This window comes from Telmatherina bonti (genome assembly GCF_933228915.1).
Source record: "Telmatherina bonti genome assembly, chromosome: 21".
NCBI lineage: Eukaryota > Metazoa > Chordata > Actinopteri > Atheriniformes > Telmatherinidae > Telmatherina > Telmatherina bonti.
Genome location: NC_136630.1, coordinates 32,802,954 through 32,815,743, shown reverse-complemented (window position 1 = coordinate 32,815,743; position 12,790 = coordinate 32,802,954). Strand labels below are relative to the sequence as shown.

Sequence of the window (12,790 nt, the reverse complement as noted above, 5' to 3'; positions counted from 1 at the left end):
AACTTGTGAAAGTGTTTGGGTAATCTTGTGAAAGTGTTTTGGTAAACTTGTGAAAGTGTTTGGGTAAATTTGTAAATGTCAAGGCAAGTTTATTTGTATAGCATCTTTCATGTACAAGACAATTCAAAGTGCTTTACATGAAACATTAAAAGCATTACAGAAAAAAAGCAAAAAGAAAATCCAAAGAACAAAATCACAATAAAATCATAAATTATATTAAAGTAATTAAAAGCAGAAATTAATTAAAAGTTACTGTGCAGATGTCCTGCATGAGAAAAGAAATGTTTTTAACCTGGATTTAAAAGTTTCTACATTTGGTGAAAGTTTCACCTCCACTGGCAGATTATTCCACTTATTTGCAGTGTAAGAGCTAAATGCTGCTTCTCCATGTTTAGTCTGGACTCTGGTCTGAAATCTGGTCTGGACTCTGGTCTGGACAAGTTGACCAGAGTCTTTGGATCGAAGAGCTCTGCTTGGTTTATATTCTCTGAACATATCAGAGATGTATTACAGGATTTGTAAACCGTCAGCAGGGTGTTGAATCTATCCTGTGACAGACTGGAAATCAGTGCAAAGATTTTAAAACTGGTTTGATGTGTTCTACCTCTCAGTTCTAGTTAAAGCTCTAGCAGCATCTGTATGAGCTGCAGATGTTTAACGCTCTTTTTAGGAAGTCCTGTTAAAAGACCGTTCCAGTAATCCAGTCTACTGGTTTTACTGGGAAGTCCTTTTAAAAGACCGTTCCAGTAATCCAGTCTACTGGTTTTACTGGGAAGTCCTTTTAAAAGACCGTTCCAGTAATCCAGTCTACTGGTTTTACTGGGAAGTCCTGTTAAAAGACCGTTCCAGTAATCCAGTCTACTGGTTTTACTGGGAAGTCCTGTTAAAAGACCGTTCCAGTAATCCAGTCTACTGGTTTTACTGGGAAGTCCTGTTAAAAGACCGTTCCAGTAATCCAGTCTACTGGTTTTACTGGGAAGTCCTGTTAAAAGACCGTTCCAGTAATCCAGTCTACTGGTTTTACTGGGAAGTCCTTTTAAAAGACCGTTCCAGTAATCCAGTCTACTGGTTTTACTGGGAAGTCCTTTTAAAAGACCGTTCCAGTGATCCAGTCTACTGGTTTTACTGGGAAGTCCTGTTAAAAGACCGTTCCAGTAATCCAGTCTACTGGTTTTACTGGGAAGTCCTTTTAAAAGACCGTTCCAGTAATCCAGTCTACTGGTTTTACTGGGAAGTCCTGTTAAAAGACCGTTCCAGTAATCCAGTCTACTGGTTTTACTGGGAAGTCCTGTTAAAAGACCGTTCCAGTAATCCAGTCTACTGGAGATGAATGCATGGAGGAGTTTATACTGGTCTTACTGGGAGACTAAACTTTTAATCCTGTGGATGTTTCTGATGGTAAAAAGCTTCATAGTGAAGCTTTGATGCTGAAAGTCAGACCTGAGTCCATCGACACTCCAATGTTACAGACTTGATTGGTGGTTTTGAGAGCTCGAGTCTCCAGGTGTTTACCAACGATGACGCTCTTCTCTTTGCTACCAAACAGAATAACCTGTTTTGTCTTCATTTAATTGAAGGAAATTCTCTCTCATCTTGGTGTTTACTTGCTCCAAACACAATAAGTCTATTGGACTGTGGTCTTCTGGTGACAAAGACACATAAAGCTGCGTGTCATCTGCATAACTGTGATAATTGATGTTAAAGTTCTGTATTATTTGACCTAAAGGGAGCATGTATAAGTTGAACAGAAGAGGTCCAAGGACTGACCCCTGAGGTACTCCGCAAGTCACGGCCACTCGCTCAGATTCATAGCTGTCAATTGTTACAAAATATCTCCGGCCTTCTAAATCGGACCTGAACCAGTTAAGGACCAGTCCTGAAAATCCAGCCCAGTTTTCCTGCCTGTCCAACAGAATTCTGTGATCTACAGGATCAAATGCAGCACTGAGATCCAGCAGAACCAGGACTGACACTCGACCAGAATCCATATTCAACCTAATATCATTAAAGACTTTAACCAGAGCCGTTTCAGGTCTGTGATGAAGTCGAAAACCTGACTGGAATTTATCAAGATTTCCACTTTCATTGAAGAAGTCATGAAGCTGATTGAACACAACTTTCTCAGTTATCTTGGATATAAAAGAGAGGTTAGGGACAGGTCTGTAGTTGTTCATGAGGCATCCAGAGTCCTTTTCTTTAGGAGGCTTAATAGCAGCTATCTTTAGAGACTTGGGGAAAATACCTGATGCCAGTGAGCTGTTGACAACAAGCAGGAGATGGTTTTCTACAGAGGTAAAAACTACTTTTAAGAAGCCGGATGGTATCATGTCCAAAGAGCATGTTGTTGATTTCAAATGCGAAACTGTTTCTTGGAGAACTTTTAAATCAGTCACATTAAATTCTCACATATCATCAGAGTTATTTCTAAGTTTTGGACACAGGCTAGCTTTCTTGTTTGAATATGTGACATTTATATTTTGTTTAAATTTTTTCTCGAAAAAAGTGAGCAAATTCATGGCATTTCTTAGTGGAGAGGAGGTCTGGGCTGAACTGTTTAGGAGGATTTGTAAAAGTGTTTGGGTAAACTTGTAAAAGTGTTTCGCGTGAATGTAAATTTGTATGGCAAACATGTAAGTTTTTTACTAGATGTAATTTATTTTTTCACGTCCAGGCCCCCGTACTTCTGTGACATCATGTGCAATGTATCAATTGAAACAAGAAAATAAATTTATCATTCAGGTCTTTTCTACTTTATTGCCAAACCCTCCTCTTTTAATACCTGAAGAAAAAGAAAAGCAAAGGCAGATGATGCTAGCTTAAAGTGGGGTGTTTCCACTAACCTAAAATCTCTTTTTGCCTGATGGATTGTTATCAGCACATATTAGTGCCACAACACTGATACATGAAAACTGCTGTATGAGAATATATTTCTTTCACATATTAGTCTCAAGGCCAAAGTGATACACTTCTCAACTTTATTTTTGCACCTTATGAAACAGAGAACACCACTCCTTTGAAATATGCATTTTTTTCAGGACTTCTGAAAAGATGTGTTAGGGAAAGGTTGAAGAAATTAAAAATACCTATATCCTCTTTATATCCTGTTGCAGAAATAGATAGAAACTACCTGAACTGTGCCGACAACAGTTACCTCAGCCAACATGACTTGGCTGTGAGGCTGAAGCAGACAGAAAAATCTGTATCCAGAACCTATCAAAGTTTACACAAAGTGGACACCCTGCATATTTCTATTTAAATAATAGTGTAAGGTGTTATAGACACAGACACTTCCATCTGCTCCAGAAACTGACAGAACACAAAGCTCAGCAAATGCCAAACCAACCTGACACAGCTACTGTACAAGGGGATTCTCCACCTGCTTTTGTACCAGATAAACAAGCTTCAAGCCAGAGAGGGCCTACAGAGACAATTATGTAGATTTATATTGTAGAAAAAGACAGATCTGATGAAACAGAAACCTGTCATACCATATTTAAAACGCGATGGAAAAAGGGTGTGTATGTCCATATATATATGTATGTATATATATATATATATATATATATGTATATATATATATATATATATATATATATATATATATATATATATATATATATATATATATATATATATATATATATATATATATACATACATATATACACTGCTTAAAAAAAAAGAGGGAACACTAAAACAACACGATGTAACTCCAAGTCAACCAGACTTCTGTGAAATGGAACTGTCCACTTAGGAAGCAACACTGACTGACAATCAGTCCCACATGCTGTTGTGCAAATGGAATAGACAACAGGTGGAAATTATAGGCAACTGGCAAGACACACCCAATAAAGGAGTGGTTCTGCAGGTGGAGACCACAGACCACTTCTCAGTTCCGATGCTTTCTGGCTGATGTTTTGGTCTGAATGCTGGCGGTGCTTTCACTCTAGTGGTAGCATGAGACGGAGTCTACAACCCACACAAGTGGCTCAGGTAGTGCAGCTCATCCAGGATGGCACATCAATGCCAGCTGTGGCAAGAAGGTTTGCTGTGTCTGTCAGCGTCGTGTCCAGAGCATGGAGGCGCTACCAGGAGACAGGCCAGTACATCAGGAGACGTGGAGGAGGCCGTGGGAGGACAACAACCCAGCAGCAGGACCGCTACCTCCTTCTTTGTGCAAGGAGGAACAGGAGGAGCACTGCCAGACCCGTGGAGAACGTTCTGCTGCCTGCAACATCCTCCAGCAGGACCGGTTTGGCAGTGGGTCAGTAATGGTGGGGGGGGGGGGGGCATTTCTTTGGAGGGCCGCACAGCCCTCCATGTGCTCGCCAGAGGTAGCCTGACTGCCATTAGGTACCGAGATGAGATCCTCAGACCCCTTGTGGGACCATATGCTGGTGCGGTTGGCCCTGGGTTCCTCCTAATGCAAGACAATGCTAGACCTCATGTGGCTGGAGTGTGTCAGCAGTTCCTGCAACACCAAGGCATTGATGTTATGGACCGGCCCGCCCGTTCCCCAGACCTGGATCCAGCTGAGCACATCTGGGACATCATGTCTCGCTCCATCCACCAACACCAAGTTGCACCACAGACTGTCCAGGAGTTGGCGGATGCTTTAGTCCAGGTCTGGGAGGAGATCCCTCAGGAGAACATCCACCGCCTCATCAGGAGCATGCCCAGGTGTTGTAGGGAGGTCATACAGGCACGCGGAGGCCACACACACTACTGAGCCTCATTCTGACTTGTTTAAAGGACATTACATCAAAGTTGGATCAGCCTGTAGTGTGTTTTTCCACTTTCATTTGGAGTAGAACTCCAAATCCAGACCTCCATGGGTGGATATGTTTGATTTTCATTGATCATTTTTGTGTGATTTTGTTGTCAGAACATTCAGCTATGGAAAGAACAAAGTATTTAATAAAAATATTTCATTATTCAGATCTACAACGTGTTACTTTAGTGTTCCCTTTAGTTTTTTGGCAGTGTGTGTGTATGTGTGTGTGTGTGTGTGTGTGTGTGTGTGTGTGTATATATATATATATATATATATATATATATATATATATATATATATATATATATATACACATACATATATATATATATATATATATATACACATACATATATATATATATATATACACATACATATATATATATATATATATATATATATATATATATATATATATATATATACACATACATATATATATATATATACACATACATATATATATATATATATATATATATACACATACATATATATATATATATATATATATATATATATATATATATACACACATATATATATATATATATATATATATATATATATATATATATATATATATATATATATATATATATCTCTTGTATGAAAAAAAACTGAAAATATCAGAAAGAATGATGTGCTGATGGCATAAATCCAAAGTAAAAACATACCCTTACAATTACCACAGACAGTAATGGGAGTAAATATAAAATTTAGCTGTAGATTAAAACAAAGATCAGTAGTTGAGCTTTACCTGCTGCACTGTTGAGTTTCCTCCATTTAGAATAGCGATGCCAAGCTTCAGGGTAGATGCAACCATGAGACCCATCTCACCTGGATAGAAGAACCCAAACCAGAAAATAGTTGCATCATTTGTCTTTCAGCCACAGAGATGGACTAATCCATGGTCTAGTCCAACAAAAAATTTTCATTTCATTATGGCTAACAGAATAAAACATAAAACATATTTAAATTTATAATCTAGAAATACAAGGCAAATGTTCAAAGATCATATGCAATACTTCTGGAAATAAGACATGGGTTAAATGAATTATGTACACTGACCAAAATATTTCTAAAATCTGTTTAATTAATGTTTGGATGGTATATGCAGTGTCTAAATTCTTTAAGTGGGAAATTGGGAAAAATCTTCAGGTCCAGCTGATTGAATTTTCTGATCATCATCCGATTGCTGATTAGAGCTTCCCTCACCCACCATGCCATCTCCTCTGGGAAGAGCCGGGGGCTATTCATCTCAACCTCGGGTCGTCTACCAGAGCTTTAGGGTCCTACGCAATGTCTTAGCTGTTCCTAGGACAGCTCTCTCCTTGATTGAGATGTGTGGTGCTTCTTCAGGTATCTACTGGAGCCACTTCTGCAGTGTGGGGAGACACGGCCCTGATGCCAAAATATTGTATTTATGATACAAAACGAGCCTAGCTTGAGCAGAATACTGGTAGTAAAAGTTGTTGGGGGGGGCGCTTAGGTATTTTCATAAAAATAATCTTTCATCTGACAGTGAATATTCTTGTAGTGGTTCTAGTTTTCTGACCAGTTCTCTGTACTCTGCTTCTTGTCCATCCCTGATACACCCCACAACTGCAGAGTCATCAGAGTATTTCTGCAGATGACAGGACTCAGAGTTGGACTGGAAGTCTGAGGTGTACAGAGTGAAGAGGAATGGCCAGAGTACAGTTCCTTGTGGTGCACCAGTGCTGCTGACCTCCATCTCAGACACACAACCTTTCAGTCTCACAAACTGGGGTCTGTTTGTGAGGTAGTCATAGATCCAGGTGGTTGTGGAGGTATCCACCTGGAATTTATGGAGCTTCTCACATAACAAAGCAGGCTGAATGGTATTAAAAGCACTGAGAAATGAAAGAACATGACCCTCAGAGTGCTGCCTGAATGGTCCAGATGAGAGTGTGCTCTCTGGAGCAGGTATATGATGGCATCTTCAACCCCAAGTCCATAACGATATGCAAACTGGAATGGGTCCTGAAAGGTGTTTACTTGCTTGTTGAGGTGAGCCAGTAAGAGTCTCTCCAGGACTTTCATGATGTGAGATGTCAGGGCAACTGGTCTGTAGTCACTTGGTTCAGCTGGTTGTGTTTTTTTAGGCACTGGAACAAGGCAGGAGGTTTTCCACAGCACTGGGACTCTATTTTGTCTCAGACTGGTGTTGAAAAGGTGCTGGAGAATCGGACATAGTTGTTTTGAGCAGGTCTTGAGAACTCTGGGACTGACACCACCTGGACCTGCAGCCTTGTTCTGGTTCAGTTTCTCAAGTTGCTTCTTAACCTGATTGCAGGAGACAAACAAGGTGGAGGTCTCAGGATGTCCTGATGTGGAGGGAGATGAAGCTGTGTTCTGGTCCATGACTGAGCTGCAGGGTGACAGATTGGAGGCGTGACAGGAAAGCAGTGGGCTTATGGAGGGTGTGTGGTCTGTTGGGCTGGAGGTAGGGGGTGAACTGAACCTGGTGAAGAATATGTTCAGCTCATTAGCTCTGTCCAGACCTCCATCAGGCTGGTCCCCCTTTAACTTGAAGCCGGTGATCTTCTTCATTCCAGACCACACATCCCTCACGTTATTCCAGTAGAATAACGTGAGGGAATAATAATATCCCTCCCCACCAAGACAACTTCTCTTAAGGCGTACTAGACAGATTTATCAGTTGGTAGAGGAAGGCTTGAGTCATGTATTAAAGCATTGCTTACCAAGTTAAAATCACCTCCATTTATCCAATCCAGGTGTATTTTTAAGCTGACATAGCAAGATATTAATTGAAATGAAGAAACAGGTCTGTGCCGTTTTCAGAGCATGAAAGTTCACCAGAACAATACTGTCATTCTCCAATTTACCTGAGACTAACACCCATCTTCCCTCTTTATCTCTCATCATGTCGAAAGCTGTAAATGATACTTCTTTGGAAATGAGAACATAAACTCCGTTAGAGGCATTTGTTCCTGGAGAAAAGAAGATTTGTCCAACCCTCTTCTTCAGAAAGATTTGTCTTTTGTGTCATTGCTACACCACGGATAAGAGAGAGATGAGAGAGAACTTTAAACCTTTTTACTGGATTTAGGAAACCCTTGGCCACGTGAAACAAGATATCACTTCAAAATGATTTATGTACATCTAGAGATGGATAGAACAAAGTTTCCTTTGGGAAAGATATTTTGCATGCACAATAAATAAAGAAGGGAAAACCAACATAAACCCAAATAACATAACAACACATAGACAACAGAGATAATCCACAATTTGCAGATTTTACAGAGTTAAGATAAAAAACGACGTCATCTTTAGTCTGCGATGGCTGTCAGCGTCATGTGGTTAGTACCCAGATCATCATACATTCTAGTTTTACACACACACACACACACACACACACACACACACACAGACAAATAGCTGGATGAGATGGAGGCTGAGAGGTGATGGGGGGGGGGGGGGGTATAAACTACATGCTTCACAAGCTGTTAAACCAAAACAAGTTGTGGCGAAAAACTAGAAGCACTACAAGCATAAACACTCCTGTGTAACCCACATGGGGAGGACATCCACACGTTGACACACCGACCTGTGTGTGTCGTTTCCCCAACAATAAGCCTTGGATGAGGAGGAGGAAGGACAACCGCTGGCGGTAGCTGCAAGCAGGCAGCGGTGGTTCAGCAAACTGCCTGATATCTCCTCTACACAACCTGATCCCCTCAGCCTGCCCTCTGCGGCCGACTGCAGTCTTGTGGCTAACGATGACGCTGGTGCCCATCCAGGCTAATCTTGCAGTACAGCGAAGTCTCTCGGTTGTTCTTCCAGACAGGACCAGGAATCCCCAACCAAGGGTCTGAGAAATGACATTTTCCCCATTTTTTCTCTTTGTTTTGGACTATTTGCTATTGCAAGATGTGGCGAGCATGCCGGTAACCCGAGACCATGTTGCAGGCCCAGCACATCTCCGTTTCGTTTGTCATGAGGAGGGAAAAGTCCTGGATACATTTTTGTCAAACTATTTGGACAGAACTTCAGTACCAACTAAAGGGCTTTGAATTTTCCCACGATCAATTTCTAACTTTGGAATACTCCTTCCGACCCTGTGGACAGCCAGCGAGTCAGGCTGCAAAGCTTCTGGGACGAAGGATGGATCGACTTTGCGTGGTTTACCTTTACTGGCACTGATGGTCTGGAGAACCATTTCAGCAGCGCCCCGGTCATGAAGACGAGCCTGCTGGTACAGCAGCTTCTGCTTCTCCATCTCCTTTTCCTGTTTGGTTGAAATGAGCCGTGTCTCACAGTCCCTCCTCTACCACCACCTCAGAAACCAAGAGATGCTGAGAAATACCGAGCACCTACCTCAAAACTCTTGACTTCTCCTTCTTCATCTTCCTCATCATGGCAACTCTGAGTGAAGTGAGGGATGAAAATGTGAGGAAATTATAGTAAAAATACACATGAGGTACGACCAAAAGAACAAGACTAATAACTGTCATAAAGCAGCTAACTTCTGTGTACTGAAAAGCTCGGTGCTGCTGGTACCTTCGCCATGATGTCGGCGTAGGCCATGTAGAGATTGTCCTCATCCAGCTTACTGCAGGGAAGCAAATGCACACAAAACCTATTTTACACGGTGTTCCCAAAGCGCCAGGACCCGTCTTCTTATGCAGAGAAGAACAGAACTGGATTAAACAGATCATTTAGTCACACTTTAAACTAAAGAAATCTGTAGAAAGCTCACGGAGCACATTGTCAAAATCTTTTTGTGGGTAGTTGCTGAAAATGTTAGAAATCTCAATAAAATCAACAACTTCAAGATAAAATTTAAAATAAAAAAAATGATTGATATGTCCAAGAGTCAACCATTTCTCAGTGAGGGCGGTTCTGCTGAAGAGCTGAATCAGCTGATGCAGCGGATCGATGTGCTTTACACCATCCTCTTCCTCAGACAGATCCTGTTCGCATGGCTTCTGACATGAGCAAACAGAAACACAAATCAGCTCTATCCTCTTCTCTCAAAAGTACCAGTCATGCAAATTACTTTCACATGCAGATAAACTTACAGCCAGGTCCTCAATGAGTTTGTCCTCAAAGTAGTGCTCCTCTGCCTCGATCCAAGACTTCTCATAGCCCTGCAGGAACAGGTTTACTGCCCGGTGCCTGGTTCCAGGGACAGAAAGGATCAATATGGACTAGATAACAACATTTACCATTTTTAACACTGCAAGACATGAGGTCAAAGTTCAGTCAGAGAGAAGAACAAAGCCAGACAGTAAACAGGATTCCACTGGATAATCCCTGCAGGCTGAAACAACCGCATCCTGCAGAGAAAACACCTGAGGAAGCTGCTAAAACCGAGGGTTTTTAGCCCATCGCAGGGGGGGGGGCTGAAGCCCCCCTCGACTGCATCCAAAAATCACATTGGTTTTTTTTTCTGTTGGTGTACGCAGTTTTTAAAAAAAAAAAATATGCACACACACACACACACACACCACTCCCACCGCTGCAATGGTTTGGTCTATTGGTATAGTCCGACCTTCCTCGACTCAGACGGAGGAATCTCTCTGCTGAATGATGAGTTGTTGAACCATGATAGTCGTGGAAGTTTCTGGATCTGTTGCACGATGCTGAACTTCTTCTTCATACCAACACATACCAGTCCTCCTGGTTGCTCCTGCGCTTCAACTTAGCTTACTCTTTATGTGTGTTGAGGTAGGAGTTAAATGTATATATATATATATATATATATATATATATATATATATATATATATATATATATATATATATATAAATATATATAATATATATATATATATATATATATATATATATATATATATATATATATATATGTATTCCTTCTGGTTTGCAGAGTTTTGTGCTGGAAAGAGTGAACTCTTTCACCCACACCCCTCTCTGAAAAATACGTGCGGACACCATGATACGCACACATACACAACACACACAAAACTTTTCTGTCTTTGAATGATGCTTAAAGTTCAGACAGTTTATAAACAGGTTAAACCCTGTTTGCAGTTGAAAATTAAGCTTTCTGTTTTGGATTGTTTTGCGAGTCATCTTTCTGTTTTCTATGATCAGTTTGACTCTGAGTATTCTTGTTTAGAAAGCTGTTGTACCGTACAAAACAAACTGTTCTTATGGAGAAATCTGATGCTGTGTCAGGACTAGAAAATAGAAAATATTCTTTTAAAAAATGTGGAAAGAAGTATTATTAATCTTTTTTTATAATAGTTTTACCATTGAGGAATGTCAGGTGCTTTAAGCATCAGCCTTTGATGTGAAAATAGCCTGTTGTCACGGTAACTAGTAAAAATGGCTAATTGATTAAATTTAATACACTTGATTTCATATTTGGCATTTTGATGAAAGTAAAAAATCTGAGAAAAAAAGTTCTGAATTTTTATGGCAATTTTAATCTTAGTGGTGGTGGTGGTGTGTGTGTGTGTGTGTGTGTGGGGGGGGGGGGGGGGGGGGGGGGGGTTGTCCTCCAGTGAACTGTTGACCTTTGACTAAGTTCCATTATATAAGGAAGAAAGGAAAAGACCAGAGAAGAGACAGAAAGAGAGATGAGCCAAGAGTCAAGAGAAGTTTTACGAGCTGCAGAGATCCAATATGGACGTCGGATTACCATCCATATGGTGCATCGCTGAGAAAATCTGCAAAGGTTTTGTGGTAATTGAGAAAACTCCACATCCGTGAGAATAACATGAAACAGATGCATGTTTTCCCCTTTACCCGTGTGTGTTGTCTGTCTACTGTTGGACGGATTGTACTGGAACACTTTACTTGTGCTGGCTCAATGACAATAAATCTTTCTGATTCTGACTCTGTAAACAAAAGTCTTCACTTTGCTCAGGAGCAGAAAGCATAGACTCTGGAGCAACGGAAGAAGCCAGTGAGGGCAGTCCATGATCTGGGATTGTTAAAGTTGTACAGCTCCAGTTTCAGCAACATTATGTGTCCAAACGTGGAGGTCTTCCTGAATACACGGAATGAGAAAGTTATTCCAGCTCCCCATATGTTCATCTTCATCTTCATCTTCTGCCGCTTATCCGGGGTCGGGTCGCGGGGGCAGCAGCCTAAGCAGGGAAGCCCAGACTTCCCTCTCCCCAGCCACATTTGCCAACTCTGCGGGGGGGATCCCGAGGCGTTCCCAGGCCAGCCGAGAGATATAATCCCTCCAGCGTGTCCTGGGTCTTCCCCGGGGTCTCCTCCCAGAGGGACGTGCCTGGAACACCTCACCAGGGAGGTCCAGGAGGAATCCTGACCAGATGCCCGAACTACCTCAACTGGTTCCTCTCCATGCGGAGGAGCAGCGGCTCTACTCTGATCTCCTCCAGGATGACTGAGCTCCTCACCCTATCTCTAAGGGAGAGCCCGGCCACCCTGCGGAGGAAACTCATTTCAGCCGCCTGTATACGAGATCTCCTTCTTTCGGTCACGACCCACAGCTCATGACCATAGGTGAGGGTAGGAACGTAGATCGACTGGTAAATCGAGAGCTTCGCCTTCTGGCTCAGCTCCTTCTTCACCACGACAGACCGGCGCATAGTCCGCATTACTGCAGACGCCGCACCGATCCATCTGTCGATCTCACCCTCCATCCTTCCCTCACTCGTGAACAAGACCCCGAGATATTTAAACTCCTCCACTTGAGGCAGGACCTGACTCCCGACCCGGAGAGGACAATCCACCCTATTCCGGCTGAGGACCATGGTCTCAGATTTGGAGGTGCTGATTCTCATCCCAGCCGCTTCACACTCGGCCGCGAATTGCTCAAGCGAGAGCTGGAGATCACGACCAGATGAAGCCAACAGGACCACGTCATCCGCAAAAAGTAGGGACCCAATCCTGAGGCCACCAAGTCGGATCCCCTCAACACCTCGGCTGCACCTAGAAATTCTGTCCATATAAGTTATGAACAGAATCGGTGATAAAGGGCAGCCTTGGCGGAGTCCAACCCTCACCGGAAACGAATCTGACTTACT

At 41.9% G+C, this 12,790-nt stretch overlaps 1 protein-coding gene across 1 annotated transcript in view; it reads right to left on the bottom strand.

Moving 5' to 3' along the window:
• The window catches only part of ryr2a (ryanodine receptor 2a (cardiac)), a gene marked incomplete at its 3' end in the record, with an annotated part of 479,882 nt that overhangs the window by 147,871 nt on the left and 319,221 nt on the right, over window positions 1–12,790 (bottom strand). The window contains exons 79-84 of the mRNA XM_079260659.1: window positions 9,843–9,939; window positions 9,643–9,749; window positions 9,322–9,373; window positions 9,139–9,186; window positions 8,950–9,049; window positions 5,537–5,616 (exon numbers count right to left, since the gene is read on the bottom strand). Of these exons, the coding sequence (XP_079116785.1) occupies window positions 5,537–5,616; window positions 8,950–9,049; window positions 9,139–9,186; window positions 9,322–9,373; window positions 9,643–9,749; window positions 9,843–9,939 (484 nt within the window). The remainder of the gene's footprint in view (window positions 1–5,536; window positions 5,617–8,949; window positions 9,050–9,138; window positions 9,187–9,321; window positions 9,374–9,642; window positions 9,750–9,842; window positions 9,940–12,790) is intronic.